Raw genomic sequence first — 21,320 nt, forward strand, 5'->3', positions numbered from 1 at the left:
TCAAAGAGACACTGATGGTTGGCTGCAATAGGGATCATCTATTTGGCATGTCCAATCATCCCGCTAAATTTCAACACTCTTGGCCTAGTGGTTCTCAAGTCACTGTTGAGATTTCTGTGACCTTGACCTTTGATCAAGTGACCTCAAAATAAATAGGGGTCATCTACTCTGCATGTCCAATCATCCTATTAAGTTTCAACATTGTAGGTCAAGTGGTTCTCAAGTTATTTCCAAAAATGATTTTACATGAACAGGCCACTGTGACCTTGACCTTTAATAGACTGACCCCAAAATCAATAGGGGTCATCTACTCTGCATGTTCAATCATCCTATGAAGTTTCAACATTCTGGGTCAAGTGGTTCTCAAGTTTTTGATCGGAACTGGTTATCAATGTTCAGGTCCCTGTGACCTTGACCTTTAATGGAGTGACCCCAAAAACAATAGGGGTCATTTACTCTGTATGAACAATCATCCTATGAAGTTTCAACATTCTGGGTCGAGAGGTTCTCAAGTTATTGATTGGAAATGGTTTTCCATGTTCAGGTCCCTGTGACCTTGACCTTTCACAGAGTGACCCCAAAATCGTTAGGGGTCATCTACTCCGCATGACCAATCATCCTATGAAGTTTCATTATTCTGGGTCAAGTGGTTCTCAAGTTACTGACCGGAAATGGTTTTCACTGTTCAGGCCCCTGTGATCTTGACCTTTCACAGAGTGACCCCAAAATCGTTAGGGGTCATCTTTTCTGCATGACCAATCATCCTATTAAGTTTCAACATTCTGGGTCAAGTGGTTCTCTAGTTATTGATCAGAAATGGTTTTCAATGTTCGGGCCCCTGTGACCTTGACCTTTGACGGAGTGACCCCAAAATCAATAGGGGTCATCTACTTTGCATGTACAATCATCCTATGAAGTTTCAACATTCTGGGTCAAGTGGTTCTCTAGTTATTGATCGGAAATGGTTTTCAATGTTCAGGCCCCTGTGACCTTGACCTTTGATGGAGTGACCCTAAAATCAATTGGGGGTCATCTACTCTTTATGACCAATCATCCTATGAAGTTTCAACATTCTGGGTCAAGTGGTTCTCTAGTTATTGATCGGATTGGTTTTCAATGTTCGGGCCCCTGTGACCTTGACCTTTGATGGAGTGACCCCAAAAACAATAGGGGTCGTCTACTCCAGCAGCCCTACAACCCCTATGAAGTTTGAAGCTTCTAGGTCAAATGGTTCTCCAGTTATTGCTCAGAAATGAAGTGTGACGTACGGACAGACGGACAGGGCAAAAACAATATGTCTCCTGGGGGAGACATAATAACACTACCGGTATGTTCTGCGCTGGCTGAAACTGTAAACACACCCGCATAGTATTGCAGGTACATTCTGCGCTGCTTGAAACTGTAAACACAACCTCATAATACTACAGGTTTGTTTTGCCCTGACTGAAACTGTAAACACAACCTTATAATACTACAGGTATATTCTGCGCTGGCTAAAACTGTAAACACAACCTCCTAATACTACAGGTAAGTTCTGCACTGGCCGAAACTGTAAACACAACCTTATAATACTACAGGTACATTCAGCACTGGCTGAAACTGTAAACATAACCACATAATACTACAGGTATGTTCTGCGCTGGCTAAAACTGTAAACACAACCTCATAATACTACAGGTATGTTCTGCGCTGGCTGAAACTGTAAACACAACCTCATAATACTACAGGTATGTTCTGCACTGGCCGAAACTGTAAACACAACCTCATAATACTACAGGTATGTTCTGCACTGGCTGAAACTGTAAACACAACCTCATAATACTACAGGTATGTTCTGCACTGGCTGAAACTGTAAACACAACCTCATAATACTACAGGTATGTTCTGCACTGGCTGAAACTGTAAATGCAACCTTATAATACTAGAGGTATGTTCTGCACTGGCCGAAACTGTAAACGCAACCTCATAATACTACAGGTATCTTCTGCACTGGCCGAAACTGTAAACGCAACCTCATAATACTACAGGTATGTTCTGCACTGGCCGAAACTGTAAACGCAACCTCATAATACTACAGGTATGTTCTGCACTGGCGGAAACTGTAAACGCAACCTTATAATACTACAGGTATGTTCTTTGCTAGCTGAAACTGTGAACACAACCTCATAATACTACAGGTATGTTCTGCGCTGGCTGAAGCTGTAAACGCAACCTTATAATACTACAGGTATGTTCTTTGCTAGCTGAAACTGTGAACACAACCTCATAATACTACAGGTATGTTCTGTGCTTGCTGAAACTGTAAACGCAACCTTATAATACTACAGGTATGTTCTTTGCTAGCTGAAACTGTGAACACAACCTCATAATACTACAGGTATGTTCTGCACTGGCTGAAGCTGTAAACGCAACCTTATAATACTACAGGTATGTTCTTTGCTAGCTGAAACTGTGAACACAACCTCATAATACTACAGGTATGTTCTGCACTGGCTGAAGCTGTAAAAGCAACCTTATAATACTACAGGTAAGTTCTTTGCTAGCTGAAACTGTGAACACAACCTCATAATACTACAGGTATGTTCTGTGCTTGCTGAAACTGTAAACACAACCTCATAATACTACAGGTATGTTCTGCACTGGCTGAAGCTGTAAACGCAACCTTATAATACTACAGGTATGTTCTGCACTGGCTGAAACTGTAAACACAACCTCATAATACTACAGGTATGTTCTGCGCTGGCTGAAACTGTAAACACAACCTCATAATACTACAGGTAAGTTCTGCACTGGCTGAAACTGTAAACACAACCTCATAATACTACAGGTACTGTTCTGCACTGGCTTGAACCATAAACACACCGTCATTATACAACAGGCGCTATTCTGCACTGGCTAAACTAAACACACATTGGCTGAGCCCAAGTAATACTGCAGGTTGAAATTGAGAAGTGTATGATAAAACTTAAATCACCACTACAATTACGCAAATGAACCCCAGGTGACCTTAACTTTCAGGTACTTGAACCTAAACCAAAAGATGTTTTGCCCCATACACAGAACAATGCTTATTTCAGGTTTGATGATTAAAGGGGTACGAGTTAAGATACGTGAAATTCAGAAGCTTAACAAACAAGAGGGTCACTGACCCTAAAGCGTTCACCTGTGTACAAGGCTTCAAGAGTGCTTGTATAAGTACAGAGTTAGGTTTTTTCTATGTTAACCTTTATTACATACATGTCACACATACTTTTGAACCTAGGGCAATAATTTGAACAATTACAGCAGACATTACAAATCTGATATCACATGCCAAATATCAAGGCTCTAGCTATTATTCATTCAGAGAAGATTTTCAAAGTTTCTAATATAAAAGCCTATAGTAAGTACATGTCAGACACAGTGGTGTGGCCATCTTTTGAAATTAGGGCAATAATTTGGACAAGTATGGTATACATAAAGGGAAAAGTGACCATGCCCCCTGGCAATCAGAATAATATGAATTGACGAATCGGAATAATAGGAATAATCTTGGTAGAGGGTCACACAAGAATCATTTGTGTAAAATTATTCTAAAATCTGGCAAGCAGTTTCACACAAGAAGATTCTTAAAGTTTCCACTATATACATATAGGGAAAAGTGACCACGCCCTCTGGCGGCCATGTTTTTTTATGAATCAAAATAATTTGAACAATCTTGGTTGAGGGTGACTTAAGGACTACTTGTGTAAAATTATTCTAAAATCGGGCTAGCAGTTTCACACAAGAAGATTTTTAAAGTTTCCACTATATACATATAGAGAAAAATGACCATGCCCTCTGGCGGCCATGTTTTTTGACAATTCAAAATAATTTGAACAATCTTGGTAGAGGGTTACACAAGGACCATTTGTGTAAAATTATTCTATAATTGGGCTAGCAGATTTTTAGTTTCCACTATATACATATAAGGAAAAGTGACCACACCCTCTGGCGACCATGTTTTTTGACGAATCAATATAATTTGAACAATCTCGGTAGAGGGTGACATAAGGACCATTTGTTTGAAATTATTTCAAAATCTGACAATTGGTTTAGGAGGTGATGTCGTTTGAAGACTTTTCTATTTTTAGCTCTGGCGACCCCTATGTGCAACCAAGCGGAACAGTTTGAACAACTTTGGTAGAGGACCATCCAAGGAACATCCATGCCAAGTTTCATCAAAATCCATTCAGTGGCTATGGAGGAGACGTCTTTTAAACACAATTGTTGACGACAAACGGACGCACGATGGACACAGCGTGATCACAATAGCTCACCATGAACACTGCTCAGGTGAGCAAAAAACATTAACCTGAATGCAACAGCCCCAGCGATGCCTGGGGAGGACAATAGCCCTCTTATTCCTTGAACAGTCAAACTTAAAACACATAACTGTATTAATATGTGGTTCTCACTTTTCAGCAAATCTATCTGCCTTTGCTATGCAATGAGACTTAAAACTCTAATCCTATGTAAATACGACCATTTAACTGAAAAAAATTAAACTTCTTTCTATTTGTACTAGTAAATACAGAAGCAAAATTTATTCTCAAATTACCTCATACATTCACTGGATACAATCATTCTTGACTCTGTCATCTTAAAAACATTGTGTATTGCACGAGCTGCCATGATCTGTCTTATCGTCTCATGAACCAATTTTTCTCCTAAAAACAATCATGCATGTCAATATACTATACACAAAGGTAGAGCAAACTGATGATCCTTATCTCATTTCAGACACTGATAAATACAGACCTTGCTTACACTTTCATAGTATTGGGCTATCAAATTAATGAAGTACTGAAAGTCACAAAACTGCTCCTTAAAATATTCCAACTGTACTGGTTTTCAGGGTTTTCATTATATTTATTTTTAAATACAAATTGTTTACAAAAGTAATCTACAAATCGTTAAACCCTAGTCTTTACTCTTTGCAAGGATGTAAACAATACCGGCCTTATCTGCGCATGCGTCCAAAAACAGGGGCTCCGAAAGGGCAGTCTAATTAACGTTAATTGGTTTATCTACAGAACCAGTTTCCGATAAATGGTTTTTAAGCAGCTTTAGAATTGTTTTGACTGAAAATCTTTTATAATTTTGATTTTAAATTATGTAATTAACATTTACTACTTTTTCCCTTAAATCGTACAGGGTGTGGCTATCTTCCGTTTCGTTACGTACGGTAGCGTACAGCACCTGTACAATCATATTATGCAACACTTCAGACAAGCACCTTTCACATCGTGTATTTGTCTAGCTTTGTAAACAGTAGTTTATTTGATTACTGTATACATTGTACCCCCGGTATATGGGAGTTTTATATTGATTTTAAGTCCTTAAGCTGTGTTATATAGATTTTAAAAAAGTAATAAAAAAAAGATAAAAGTTTAAGCCGAGGCTGGGATTCGAACCCACGTCCTCTTATACCTGAAGCGAGCACTCTACCTTGTTACTTAATACCCATGTGATGCAATAACAGTATAATTTCCTTAATATTTTATCTAAATTATAAAGGGAGAGTAATTCTAAAACGGAGTGCAAATCATAAGCTCAGGATTTACCTCCCTGGAATAGGACAAACATGGGTTTGTCTTCCGCGCATGCGTGTCATGTGGAATCCCTCAGATGTAAACAAAACAAAAAGTTGATTGCTTAATAAAGAAGGTAGAATTTCTCTGTAAACACTTGTCATTGATGAACGAAATTTCGCTTGATGTTTGCTTGTGAAACAGCCTTCCAAAACATATAGTACTCCCTTTATGAAGGGTAACATGAAAGGAGAAATTACGAGAATTCGGATACTGGTACTGTTCGGGTACTGGTCCGATACCAGTACACCACAATACCAATCATAAATCGGCATCATTTAATTACATATTCTATCATTATCATTTGAAGTAAAACTTGTATAATTTTACTGTTCAACTAACATAATAGAAAACTAAATGAATGCACTTTTATTTTCCATTGCTGACAGCACTATCTCAATTTCGGAACATTTTTAGTCACCTCGTCACTGGGAAATTGACCTTTGACCTACATGCCCATAATACAATAGGGACCGACTTCTGACCTCAAGTAATCATCCTATGAATTTTAACAGTACTACCCATAGGTTAAAGCAGTCTCCAGTTAATGATCAGAAACCCTTTGAAGTTTAATGTGACCTGAATGTACTGACCACAAACCAATAGGGATCATCCAGTTGACCACATGGAATCATGTTTTGAAATTTGACCACTGTAGGTCCAAGCACTCTACCTCTATTGATCAGAAACACTTTTCTGTCTCAAAGTCACTGTAACCCTGACTTACTTACCATTTTGCTTGGTTGCATTCTATTCTTTCGTAGGATCTTTATTTTTTCAGAGTTCATTAACTATCACAACAACAATTAATCTTTAAATACCATGCGGTGGCTGTAAAACTTGGTTTCAGTGTTGTTATATTTTCTGGTCCTTCGTTATCATGGAGTTCATTTAATATCTATGTAACAGAAGTTCGCTTACGCTGGTGCTAGTGGGAGTGAGGGGTGTTGCACATTCAATTACCACTCATGAACAAACTCAATCAAATTGAGTTCGCTATTATTTCTATATGCTTCCATAGGGTCTTTTAATGGATTTTATTGCATAAACACCAAAAACAACAGGAGTCATCTATTAACCATAGAAACAACAGTGGTCATTTACAGACCACTAGCAAACATTCTATGAAATCTGAATACTGCAGGCCAAAGCTTCCTCTATCTACTGATCAGAAACTAGTGTCTACTGAGGGACAGACCTGTCAGAAGACATAAGCAAAACAGTTAACACCCCCAATTAAACTTGTGTTTGACAATTTTCAATACCATAATTCAGGGGTGTAAAATTCCACTCGCCCGCTCGCATTGGCGAGTTAAAGTCTGAGTAGGACGAGTGGACCTCGCTGTATACTCGACCGATCGGGCGAGTGCTTTTTTACGTCCTTACTTTACCAAAATTCAGAAATTACAACTCCAAAACGTCAACAAACTTTGAGATGGTTCAGTCGCTACCTGGATTGACTGGAATTTACCCGCGAATCGTAAAGATATCAAAACGTCAAGCCGGTAATTTTCCATTCCACAAGCACGTGCGACCTATCGTATTAAATATCTAATTTACATCGACACGTACACAAAAACCGTGCGTAGTGCATTCATTTTTTAACATTTTCGCTTCATGTTTTCAACACCTCTTGAGAAATATACTATTTGAATTCTATAATGATTTTAATAAGATATCGACAGAAATGTAGGCAAAATTCTATAAAAACGGTCAAACTTTCATATAATCATTCGTAAAAATTCAAACAGCGCGCATCTTAGTTACTTATTTCTTTCTAGAAGTAAATAAATGATGAATACTCTGGGCATAAAATTCAGACTTTTGACCAGAAAGAACAAAAAACAGAATAAAAAAATCTTAAATAATGAAAAAGCGGCAGCAATTACAATACATGGAGTAAAACGATTTTTGGCAAACAGATTTCTGTTAGTGCGGCAGAATAGGTTACGTGACCTTGTGAACGTAAATAGAAATGCTTTTAAAATAAGGCAATGTGATGTCATTGCGGTTTTTAATAAGTTTTACATGAATCTTTGTACATGTATTTTTTGACCAACAATTTAAGTGTTTTTGGTTTTTTTTGTCAAACAATAATGTAAATTCCTTGAGGGCAAATAGGTCACAGAGGTAGGATATCTCCACTATAGTAACTATCGTTTGAGACATTTACCTTTTATACGGGATATAGCACATTCGCTTTTGATAACAAATTAAAGAAGAAACTTTTTATTGATTACTATTCTCAGCAATTTTAAGAACCGATGCGGTACGATCAGACAGTGATGTGTCACATGGCGCGAAAACATGACGTAATGCCATGACAATCTCGAGCAAAAATACCGCTCTGATCTCCACTTCAGATGTCAAGATACTGACACACTTCTTTTAGCTCTTTGAGGGGGTGTAAATTGATCATGAAAACAAGGTCAATTCCTTAGTTTATCAACCAATAATCTTTAACGTTTTTTTCATCTTTTTCAACACGGGTGGATGGGCGATGATTATTGTGTCCAGATTTTTTAGACACTTTTCAAAATAAATATTTTTCGGAAAATAATACTATTGTACATAATACTCCTTTCATAAAAGTGACAGTATTAAGTGTCAATTATTAGGGCGAGTGGCTGTTCACTAAGGGCGAGTAGATATTACTGGCTACTAGTCCTGCAGGGCGAGTGGTGTGAAAAATATTTTTACACCCCTGTAATTACCTCTGTCCTGTTTCACTTCCATTGAGCCTAGAAATCGCACCAGAAAACTTTCAATGAAAGCAGCATTATCTATTGCTTGATCTAAGGCATCTATCACATCAGTTGCTGATTGGTCAAAAGGATTTATTCTCCTGAAACAAGCAATTTGATTGGTCAAACATAATCATTAAGGCAATCAGATTAGTCTGGAGGGGTAAACAATATTGGTAACAGACAGAACAGACAGAAACTATAACTAAACTTGGGTAAAAACAAATCGATTGGTCAAAATTTTCACTATCTTGAAACATGCATTGTGACTTTACTTGTATGGATAAACCCTTATCCTGCTATATTTTTATAATGAACTTGTCCATCTTTCAATTTGGACAGTACCATTAACTGTTTAAAGGGGTGCTAACTTAAAAGATACTGACTGAATAGTGACCAGTGCAGATCATGATCAGACTGCACAGATGTGCAGGCTGACCATGATCTACACTGGTCGCAAAAACAGAATCTGTCGTATACTGCATGATAAGTGTTAACATAAGCAAACATAGGCTGGTACACCTTTCTGGTAACTAAACTATTTTCTACATTGTAAATCCACGATTTATAGCAAACAGTTAAAAAATTATATCAAAATTGCATTGTTTTTCCTCTCTAAGTCTGATTTGACCTGTTTATGTAATCAGAAAAATTATCATTTTCAATGTTGCAGTATATATGCTAAATAAGTCAAAATGCAGCCATGCCATAGGCAATTTTCAAATTTGTACTTAGAAACAACCATTAAGATGCCTAAAATGATTTTCGTGAAACACCGTTTACACCAAAGCCTACTTAAGACTAAGAAAGAGCATGGGTGAAAGGTGTTTCATGAAAATTATTTAAAGCAGGTTTATTTCAAACTTTCATTTATTCATATTATGTGAAATGTCAAAAATATAGCAGGTCTGTCAAAAACTTGTAACTGTCAAAAACTTACCTAAAGACAAATTTTATAAGTGATGTGTGTTACAAGCATTGAAAAAAAAATATATGTAGCAACAAGAATGATGTAAACATTGTATGGCACATGCCCCTTGAAAATGTTTGATAGAATAAAAAATAGTCAGAACAGGGGCTAACTCAGAAAAAAATCCCTGACATGTCCTAATAATATTTGTATGTCTGCTCAGTAAGTACTATCAGCATGTGAAGTTTGAAGGTCCTGGGTGCAGTGGTTCGCAAGTAAAGAGCCTTCATGCAAAATGTTAACATTGGCCCCTGTGTCCTTGACCTTTGACCTGGTGACCCCAAAGTCAGTAGGAATCCTGTACTCAATAAGTACTATCAGCATGTGAAGTTTGAAGGTCCTGGGTGCAGTGGTTCGCGAGTAAAGAGCCTTCATGCAAAATGTTAACATTGGCTCCTGTGACCTTTGACCTGGTGACCCCAAAGTCAGTAGGGGTCGTGTACTCAATAAGTACTACCAGCATGTGAAGTTTGAAGGTCCTGGATGCAGTGGTTCGTGAGTAAAGTGCCTTCATGCAAAAAGTTAACATTGGCCCCTGTGACCTTGACCTTTGACCTGGTGACCCCAAAGTCAGTAAGGGTCGTGTACTCAATAAGTACTACCAGCATGTGAAGTTTGAAGTTCCTGGGTGCAGTAGTTCGCAAATAAAGTGCCTTCATGCAAAAAGTTAACATTGGTGTGGCGAACGGACGGACAGTTGAAAACTAATATGCCTCCCTTCGGGGGCATAATATAGTTAAGTCCAAAAAAGGGGCATAAGTCAATAAATAATAATCAGAAATCAAAGTCTTGACAGTATGTGCATGTTCACTTCCTGCCAATACCACATTTTATTTGAAATGTATGGAAATTGTCAGAGGAGTTAAGTAAACAAAGTACAGAGGTAATTCTAATATAGCTAAGTCCAAACAAGAGCACCGCCTATGGGTGCCATCGCTCGTCTGGGGTGCTGGACAATATGTAAGAAAAGAGTTATAGTTCAGATTTTCTAAGTACAAAAAGGGCCATAATTTGGACAAAGTGCAGGTTAGAGTTATGGTTCTTGACCTACATTTTCCCCTTATGACGATAAACAAGTGTGCAAAGTTGCAAAGCTGTAGCTCTTATAGTTTTTTAACAAGAGTGGCAGACTGTCACAAAATATGCCCGTCATCAAAATTGGCCTAATTCAAGGGCCATAATCCAAGAGCGGCTGGTTACTGAACTTGGCCGAGATATTTTGGCAATAAACATTGTCAAAAAGTTTGGTGACGATCGGATGAAAACTGTTCGACTTAGAGAGTCGACAAGGCTAGATTCGCAATATTTCAAGTAATTCAAGGGCCATAACTCAAGAGTGCCTGGGGGGATTTTGCTGGTAATCAAACCTGGCTGAGATATTATGCCCATTAACATTATCTGCAAGTTTGGTGATGATCAGATGAAAACTGACTCAGAGAGCGGACAAGGCTAAATTCGCAATATTTCAAGTAATTCAAGGGCCATAACTCAAAAGTGCCTGGGGGGATTTTGCTGGTTATCAAACTTGGCTGAGATATTATGCCCACAAACATTGTCACCATGTTTGATGAAGATCCGATGAAAACTGTATGACTAAGAGGGCAGATAAGGCTAAATTTGCAGATTTTCTGTAATTCAAGGGCCATAACTCAAGAGTGCCTGGAGGATTTTGCTGGTTATCAAACTTGGCTGAGATATTATGCCCACAAACATTGTCACCATGTTTGATGAAGATCCGATGAAAACTGTATGACTTAGAGGGCAGACAAGGCTAAATTTGCAGATTTTCTGTAATTCAAGGGCCATAACTCAAGAGTGCCTGGAGGATTTTGCTGGTTATCGAACTTGGCCGAGATATTATGCCCACAAACATTGTCACCAAGTTTGAATAACTCATCTTTTTTTTTCAAAAATCAGATGAGCTAAAAACGGAGGCACCAATTTAAAGATAATAATTGGACATGAAAGTCCCAACAAAATGCGCATGTCCACTTCATGCTGATGATGGATACCAAGTTTCATCTCAATTAGATGGAAATTGTAGGAGTTGAAGTTGAGAACACAAACAGATGTAGATGTAATATAGCGAAGTAAAAAAAAAGACATATCTAAAAAAATAAGCAGACATAAAAGTCCCAATAATATGTGCATATCCTCTTCATGTGATGTATACCAAATTCCAATTGAACTAAATGCTAACTGCAGGAAAGGCCGAGTACACAAGAAAGTGTGACAGATGGTATAATGGACTGATGGACAGTTCAAACACTATATGCCTCCTGGGTCTTCAACACAGGGGGATAAAAACACGAATCTAGGGATGAAACTTTTGAATGTTTGAAACATAGACTCTAGAATATGTTCTTCCTGGACTTCCAACCTATGTTATATCATCCCTATAAAAAACTGACAATTTCTCTTCCAAGACACTTAGGTGTGAGACAATGTCCACACGTACAATGACTAAAGAAAATTCATCATAGACGACAAGTAGCTAAATGATAATTCAAACTATCAATTCCCCACAATGCACAGCATGATTGATGGATAGAAAACTGATACATTTAGATTAAAACTGATGATTCCTGGACCTTCTTACCTCACTTTTTCATTCTTGATACTCATGATATATTAAGTAAGCCACTTAAAGTCATCTACATCATGCAAATATTTCTGGGGGCTGGTAAACACATGTCTATCTAAATAACATGCTAACACAAAATGTCTGCATATAATGGTAAACCTTTTTAACTTCTGGTTAGGAAACAAAGACATTTAGTAAAAAAGCATGAAACAAAATGGCACTAACTTTGGCGGTCCTGGCAATGACTTATTCACAGTCGCCCCATTTTGATCCTCAGGGGAACAAAGGTCAAACTGGATAGGTGTCTCTGGAAGAAAGGGGCTGTTTGGCCCCGTTGATGGGGTCGGTGCCGATGACTGACTTTCACTCTTAGCCTTGGGAACACTAGAGAAATAATGGTAAAAAACACACTCTTAAATACACAAACATGCCAACACACACAAGTATAAACTGTGACAAAACATGCAATATATGTTCCTGCTCGTCTGATCTATTAAGCATATCTGCCTACTTGTCTAGGCATCTTCAAAGCTGTTACTCTATACATGTAGTGAAATAATTCTTGTCTTCAACTTATTTTTGGAAACAAATTGTAGAACTTTGCTCTCAGTTTGGACAGTACCTATTATTTATTTTTCCATTCTGACCCGAAGGATTTTACTATTTCTTATGAAAGCGAAGGAGACATGGATAACTTGGTAAAGGCCAGTAAATGAATTAGTAACTAACATACAATACAAATACATCTCTTTCTTATTTGATTGGAATTATTTTTGATACCACTTATGACTTAATGGAAATTATTTTAGAATTAAAATAATTTAATTTATTTTTTCTCAAATTGTTGCTCGTTAATTACCGTCTGCTAGTTTATAAAATTGTCATCTGTTTTCGTAGATAAACGTGTCATCGATATTGTTACACTTGGCTGATCTGAACTGGTTCCTATTGACACTGGTACCCAGTCGATATAATATAAATACCAATAATCTCGTGCAGTTCTCTCACATTTTGCTAGCTACACCGTCGGTAACGTCAAAACTACCCGCCCGCCACACCCTGTATTTATAGGAAACTTTCGAAACATAGAGCTTTGCATCTTTAATTTCGGGCTAGTATTGTAGTTTTAACAACTTGCTAGAATACTCTGTCAGTATTTTATATACACTTTACTGATCTATTTATGTTGATCTTACATCATCTGTGGAATGTTTTATGAAATTGGTTCAAAGTAGTAAAAGAAATCTGCATACAGTCCATCTATTTAACAATAGCTAACGTTGATGTTCTAGTTCAAGTTAATTGTTATTGTCCACCCGGTCTTGACGACTGAGTTGTTAGGTACTGCCGTCTTTTTACTTACAATTGCAGGGTTAGACCGTGCCAAAGTAAATTGATGAGGGTGATATACCGGAGAGCAATAACACTGCAGGAGATAACACATCCAGCCATCAAAATGTATGACGGGGCTAGATGTCATCTTGTTACGTGACCAAGGACTTCCAAATGTGAGATGTTCATACCGTGTTATGAAGAAAAAACTGAGACATTTTGATGCAGTGTATATAAATTTTGTTATTTAAGAAAACGGTTTAGCATGGGTGTGACTATATTTGTATAAGACTCTCCAGTATAATTTGAAAGATTTTATACTTCTTTAAAAAGGCACGGGATAGTTGATTGATATTAATATACGTATTTCTAATATTAAAATATATAAACTAAATGTACAAGAAGACAATAGTGAAGTGATAAAATTATTAGAATAAGTTTCACTTTTTAAGTTAAATGTGTCGTATTGACATGAAATTCAAGGACAGGAAAATAATTATAGGAAGTATTGACTGTCGTAAATATTATTTTATGTGAACTTAAAAACTTTGTGATTACAGTTGGATATCTCTAAGAAAATTCTGCTATTATTTGTGGTAACAATTATTATGTAGGACACTGGCTTTTTAACTGTGACATTTGATAGACCTTAATATTAGTTTTTCTTCATCTTGTCATAATACTATAAGTAAAAGGTGTTTATTTATAATACTGGCTTGATGGATATTGTCGCTCATAATATGTTGGCGGTAAAATTCTGTCGGCCGTGAGGTGAGCGGATACGGTGTCTGTATGTTTGCATTCAAGTTGCGTACTTTGGGGTATCATATGTTTACCAGTTTGTGTTAACTGGATAGTAAAAGGTTTTGCCCTAGTACTTGGCGATTCCTAGTGTTGCATGTGTTGCGTATGTTGCGTTGCTCTCAGTGGTGTCACTTTGCCTTGCCTTGCCTTGCCTTTCATTGACTCGTGTTGCGGTTTCGCTCATTCTCGGTGAAACCCGAAATGGGTGGAATGGTAGCTCGACGTTCAATTGAAATTGTTGTGTGTTTGCATTTGAGTGATACCTGTTATAAAGTGCAAAGTGTCTTGTGTTGCTTTGCCTTTGAGTGACACCTGTTACAAAGTACAAAGTGTCTTGCGTTACTTTGCGTTGTTTGAGTGATACCTGTTACAAAGTACAAAGTGTCTTGCATTGCTTTGCCTTGTGGTCCGTTGTGTTATATTGCCTCGCTTTACATTGGCTAGGGTTGTGCATTTGACCGCATCCCGGTGACACCCGGGCTGGGTTGGATTCACAATTCGAAGTTCGATGGATTGCGCAGTTGCGTTGTTTTTGCAAGCCTTGGGTTGGTGCGTCTGTTCTCCTCTCGGTCGACGGATTTTGCTGTGCTTTTAACGACTCTACACGGTGAGACCCTTGTTGAGTCATGAGCGGCCGATCAACTCCCAATATTGTCAATATACTTTTACTGAATTTAATTAAATTATTACAAAATGTATCATGCATATGTTTAACTATCGTTGTAAGTATCAATGCATATTCTTGATGAATAAAGAGTGTTGTATGAGATAATTGGTTTTTATTTTGAGTAATAAAATAATGCAAGCAAAGGTAACTGTCACTAAACAGGAAACCAAATTGTAAATTTTAAATTTATAAATATATTTTATGAGAATAAATTGTACATAATTATATTTTCTAAGAATATTTTTTTAATTATGTAAAATAGTTTCCTTAACATGCTTTTATCATATGAATAGCAAGTGTTTACTTCCCTGCACCCGTGGTAATTGTAAATGATAGTGGTTCATACAATGTACTTGAAGGAAAGAATTATTCATGACATAAGACTGTTTTTCTCTAAAGTCATGAAGAAACGATAGCAAACTCTATAATGTTCAGCAGCACTTTAACAACAACGTGCATCAGGACAAATGTCCATATGCAACAGACACTAGATAGGAACTATACAAGCACTATCTTTTCTATAACATTTATAGTTATAACAACAAGAACCATGCCGGATTTTGTTTTATAAGAAATAAATCATGCATGTTTTTGCAGAAGAATGTTATTTTAAATGATAATTATCAAGTACAGTATACAGCAGTTATATACATCAATTTTACATCTAAATTTTACAAATATTTTGGCTTAAATATTCAGTTTGCCAGAACTTCAGTCTACAGAATATCTACATAGATAGAATTTTGCTAAGCTGAGCTGCAGAAGCAAATAAAAAATATTAAGCACTATAAAGATTAAATTTCAGATCTAAAATGTTGATGAAAACAGGCCAAGATGCCTCAATTCTAAAAACTTCACTGGTTCTTTAGCATGCTCTGTGTCAAGTGTTTTGTATAGCAGAATATAAGGTTGAGGAGAGAAATTTAGCACAAAAGCTATTTTATGTGGGAAAATTGTTGTTGTTTTTGGATACAGTTTAGAATCCAGGATCAACATCACCATAAAAGATTTTTTTTTCTGTCATGCACTTAAATATGGATCTATAACACCAAAATCCATACTTTACTAAAACAAAACATGTTCACCAATGAATATTCTATCCATGAATTTCTATTGTTTATTTAAGTGTGGAAATACCTCAACTTTACCAAGTCACCTAGTTTTTTACCCTAGACAATACTGTTACAAACTTAGCCTTCATTTCAAAGAGAAGATTATGACCATGCTTCATAAAGATCAATTTAAAATAAGGTCTTCTGAGCATTAACACGAGTATTTCTATGATCTGACCTAGGGACCTTGTTTTCACCCCAAGTTTTGCACTTCATCTAGATGTCCATAATATACATTTTCCATCTAAATATATCCCTACCTGTAAAATGTAATGATGTCTAAATCTGAAATAAAACCCTTGATTTCCATGCAAGATGAAGTAGGCGAGGTAAAACAGCTGTATCCTCACTGGTGTAAATTTACAACAATGAACTTACCTTTCTTGTTCTGGTGAAGAATTTGAAGTTGCTGATTTTTGACTAGATGTACTTCCCAATCTCTCCTGTAAGTAAATAAGGCATGAAACACAAAACAGAATCAATTGTTAAAGTTCCAAAATACCATTGATCACGTTGCCATACATAAAATTTCTTGGATTTGGCTCAGATTTAACTTTAGTGGATAATAATAACATTTCAACTAAGGCAGCTACTTGACATGGTTTTATATATAAAGATCTATTTCTTCTTTACAGTAACATCATTATACTGGTATCCAAAGGTAAGGTTTAAGTATTATACATGGTGGCATACATCTGCATATGATAACCATAAAACTTCCACGAAAAAAAAAGTAAACATTCATTTTTTGTAAAAAAAGCAAAGGTTCTGCAAAAATATCTTGTTATTGTATGCAGTGCTGGGTACTAGCGTGGATTTTCCGCCTGATAGTTAGACTAACATAAGTGAATAAAAGATACTTTCTTGAAAAGTTTTTACTTTTCACAAAAACTTATTTCATTTTTGCAACAATTATGTTAATTTTCATGAAATTTATCTGATTACTGTATGCAGGAATAAGCTATCAAAATCATACATGATTTTATTTGTATTTATTTAGAAATTTGCATTTTCTACACAATCATCATGACTTGTCTATGACTGGTTTACTGATTGCAGGCAAGTTTTGCAAGAAGCCCGGGTGTAGCAGTCTACAGATACATGAAAACTTACCTTCACTTGTTGCTGTTGCTGGGCTTTGGTACCTCTCACAAACCCACTGTCTCTCACCACATTGTTTAAAGTGGAAATCCACTAAAATAGTCAAATCAGAACCATTTAAGTATAAAAACATGTCATTGCTAAATTAGCTTTGAGATGAAGAGAAGTGATATTTTAATTAACTCTACTGGAAAAAGTTGCATGGAGTCAATGAAACTAAATCAACCATTGTAAAAATTCAGTTAAACTAACTAATTATCCTGTATCTCTTTGATGGATTAAGTAATGGTAAAAACCAACAATTTAATAGACAAATCATTCTAAACAAAATATCCTTGATAAAATCATCATACAAAACATCTGCTTTATCTTTGAAACTTTTGACCTGTAAAGCTGCAAGAATTATTAGTAATGTACGAATAATATATGTTTTTTTTTGTGTGTTAGTATACAAATTAAACATTAAAGTACACTAAATTATGAATATTCTGCAAAAAAGTTTGTTTCCTCTAGTTCTGAATTAAATTTTTGATTTAACATGGATCTCACATGTATAATACAAGAGCACCGCCTTGCGGGTGCTGACGCTCATCTGATTTTTTTTGTGTAATAGAAATATTGTCCTACCCATGATTTTCTAAGTCTAAAAAGGGCCATCATTCTTGCAAAAAGCAGGATAGAGTTATATTTCTTGATGTACAGTGTCCACTTATGATGGTGAAAAACTGTTGCAAGTTTTAAAGCAATAGCTTTGATAGTTTATGAGAAAAGTTGACTTAAACATAATACTCAACTAAGAAAATGATTTTCTAAGTCCAAAAGGGGCAATAATTATTGCAAAAAGCAGGATGGAGTTATGTTGCTTGCTGTACAGGGTCAGCTTATGATGGTGAACAAGTGTTGCAAGTTTCAAAGCAATAGCTTTGATAGTTTAAGAGAAAAACTTGACCTAAACATAAAACTTAACCAAGAAATCTGATATTTTCTAAGTCCAAAAGGGGCCATAAATCTTGCAAAAAAGCAGGACAGAGTTATGTTTCTTGCTATACAGGGTCAACTTATGATGGTGAACAAGTGTTGCAAGTTTTAAAGCAATAGCTTTGATAGTTTAGGATAAAAGCTGACCTAAACATAAAACTTAACCAAGAAAACTGATTTTCTAAGTCCAAAAGGGGCAATAAATCTTGCAAAAAGCAAGATGGAGTTATGTTTCTTGATGTACAGGGTCTGCTTATGATGGTGAACAAGTATTCCAAGTTTCAAAGCAATAGCTTTGATAGTTTAGGAGAAAAGTTGACCTAAACATAAAACTTAACCAAGAAATCTGATATTTTCTAAGTACAAAAGGGGCCATAAATCTTGCAAAAAGCAAGATGGAGCTATGTTTCTTGCTATACAGGGTCAGCTTATGATGGTGAACAAGTATTCCAAGTTTCAAAGCAATAGCTTTGATAGTTTAGGAGAAAAGCTGACCTAAACATAAAACTTAACCAGGCAACGCCGACGCCGACAACCGCTCAAGTGATGACAATAACTCATCATTTTTTTTCAAAAAATCAGATGAGCTAAAAATGTGTGTCCCCCCCCCCATCCCACACTCCTATCACTGTACATGGTTTTATGACTCAACGTTAGGCCCTTTTTTTGACTAAGTCAAGGGCCATAACTCTGGTCTGACTGTGTGAGATTCAAATTAAAATGCATGGTGCCCTGCTTCCCATGCTGAATAACAATTCTGTAAAGTTTGATGACTCTGGGTCAAATGCTTTTTGAAATATGAGGGCACAAAAAAGGTGTGTGCACAGCAAGTGATCTTATAAACACACATTTTACTCTCCTATTAAAAAAAACACACCTAGAAATGACAATATTAGTAGGTCTATTATACAGTGCACAACTTACCTCATCTCTCTCCCTCTCATTTTCAGCTTGCAAAACAACCAGTCTGTAAAGCAATACAAATAATGATAACTAGATATGTGGTCCATAGGACACTGGTTCCCCCCCCCACACACACCACCCCCACCCCCAACCCCACTTCCTGTCACTGCACATATTTTCATGATTCTAGGTGAAATATTTTTAAGATATTTGCAACATAAACTTTTAAGCATTTATGTGTATTTTTAACTAAGTCAAGGATCATAACTCTGGTCTGGCTGAGTAAAACCCCTAACAGAACACCAGAACTTCACATGCTATATAACAATCTGCACATGTTTTGTGATTCTAAGTCAATTGCTTTTTGAGATGAATGCTACACAAAATTTTATGCCATTTTATGAATATTCATGACTAAGTCAAGGGCCATAACTCTGGTCTGGCTGAATTTAATCTCAAACAAAACCCAAGGAGCACAACTTCATATGCTGAATAATAATTCCTATAATGTTTTATAATTCTAAGTCAAATACTTTTTGAGATAAATGTGACACAAACTTTTAGGCCCTTTTTATGCATATTTCTGACTACGTCTAGGGCCATAACTCTGGTATGACTGTGTGAAATCCCTATTAAAGTAAAAGTTGCACAACTTCACATGTACCCCACTTCTCCTATCCCCCACCCAGTATGTCTGTAAAACTGTGTAATATGTAACAATGTCAATCTGTAAAATAGCATAATATAATTATAGCAGTACCAGTCTGCAAAACAGCATGCTGTATAGCAATACCAGCCTGTACAACAGTATGGTATATAAAAATGTCAGTCTTTAAAACAGTAAGATATACAGACACTTGAGAGGTCAGCTCCACTCCCCTCCTCTATGATCTGTGTGAAAAATAGATCAGACACTTGAACAAACTAAAATTATATTTAAACTAGAAGATGCTTTTGTAGAAAAGTGCATGTCTCCCCCAATGAATAGTCGTAATAAGCAAGAAGTCAATAGGGGACAGGAGCGAAAGTCAAAGAGACACTGATGGTTAGCTGCAATAGGGATCATATACTTGGCATGTCCAATCATCCGACTAAGTTTCATCAGTCTGGGCCTAGTGGTTCTCAAGTTATGAATTGGAAACGGTTTTCCATGTTCAGGCCCCTGTGACCTTGACCTTTGATTGAGTGACCCCAAAATCAATAGGGGTCATCCACTCTGCATGTCCAATCATCCTATGAAGTTTCAACATTCTGGGTCAAGTGGTTCTCAAGTTATTGATCGGAAATGGTTTTCCATGTTCAGGCCCCTGTGACCTTGACCTTAGCTCAAGTGACCCCAAAAACAACAAATGTAATCTACTCTGTAAGCCCTATCATCCTATGAAGTTTGAAGGTTCTGGGTCAAATGGTTCTCAAGTTATTGATCAGAAACCGTTTTCCATGTTCTGGTCTCTGTGACCTTGACCTTTAGTAACTCCAAAAATAGTAGGGGTCATCTACCCTGTAAGCCCTATCACCCTATGAAATTCAAAGATTCTAGGTAAAATGGTTCTCCAGCTATTGATCGAAAATGAAGTGTGATGGAGGGATGGCCCCTGTGACCTTGACCTTTAATGGAGTAGCCCCAAAAACAATAGGGATCATCTACTTTGTAAGTCCTATCACCTTATGAAGTTTGAAGGTTCTAGGTCAAATGGTTCTCAAGTTACTGACTGGAATTGGTTTTCCATATTCAGGCCCCTGTAACCTTGACCTTTAACAGAGTGACCCCAAAATAAATAGAGTTCATCCACTCTGCATGTCCAATCATCCTATTAAGTTTCAACATTCTGGGTAAAGTGGTTCTCAAGTTATTGACTGGAAATGGTTTTCCATGTTCAGGCCCCTGTGACCTTGACCTTTGATATAGTGACCCAAAAAACAATAGGGGTTGTCTACTCCATAAGCTCTGCCATCCTATGGAGTTTGAAGGTTCTAGGTCAAATGGTTCTCCAGTTATTGATCGGAAATGAAGTGTTACGGATGGACGGACAGGGCAAAAACAATATGTCTCCCCCACCCCTCTCTGTGTGTGTGTGTGTGGGGGGGGGGGGGGGGGAGACATAACTATACCTTCGATAAAAGAAAACAAGAACTATTAGTGAAACCTATTCATCTCCTTCCGTGATGGCCTTTAGGATGGTAGATGGAAATTTACATTTTTCTACCTTTTCATTCAACTTAGTGACACGAAAAACAACAGGGATCATCAACTGGCAAAAGGCAAACATCCTATGAAGTTTGACTTCTAGAGGCCAAAGCTTTACAAGAAACAGTTTTTAACCTCAAAGTTACTGTGACATTGACCCACGGACTATTGACCCTAAAACATATTGAATTATAACTATACTTACTGCAGTGAATCGTCATAAAAACATGAAGTTTGACAAAGACCATGTTTATTCTAGTTATTGTTTCATCAAGTGTTTAAGTATAAGGCACAATGAAATTGACCTTTGACATACAGATACCCA

General features: G+C 36.8%; 1 protein-coding gene across 4 annotated transcripts in view; it reads right to left on the reverse strand.

Moving 5' to 3' along the window:
• The window catches only part of LOC123529996 (DCC-interacting protein 13-alpha-like), a 90,719-nt gene that overhangs the window by 27,658 nt on the left and 41,741 nt on the right, over positions 1 to 21,320 (reverse strand). For 3 of the 4 annotated variants that reach the window (XM_053521055.1, XM_053521054.1, XM_053521057.1), the window contains exons 11-16: positions 18,829 to 18,871; positions 16,939 to 17,019; positions 16,204 to 16,268; positions 12,136 to 12,294; positions 8,327 to 8,457; positions 4,580 to 4,688 (exon numbers count right to left, since the gene is read on the reverse strand). In XM_053521055.1, coding sequence (XP_053377030.1) covers positions 4,580 to 4,688; positions 8,327 to 8,457; positions 12,136 to 12,294; positions 16,204 to 16,268; positions 16,939 to 17,019; positions 18,829 to 18,871 — 588 coding nt within the window. The remainder of the gene's footprint in view (positions 1 to 4,579; positions 4,689 to 8,326; positions 8,458 to 12,135; positions 12,295 to 16,203; positions 16,269 to 16,938; positions 17,020 to 18,828; positions 18,872 to 21,320) is intronic. The other variant, XM_053521056.1, reaches the window with a different exon arrangement.

Source organism: Mercenaria mercenaria, chromosome 13 (genome assembly GCF_021730395.1).
Source record: "Mercenaria mercenaria strain notata chromosome 13, MADL_Memer_1, whole genome shotgun sequence".
NCBI classification, from domain to species: domain Eukaryota; kingdom Metazoa; phylum Mollusca; class Bivalvia; order Venerida; family Veneridae; genus Mercenaria; species Mercenaria mercenaria.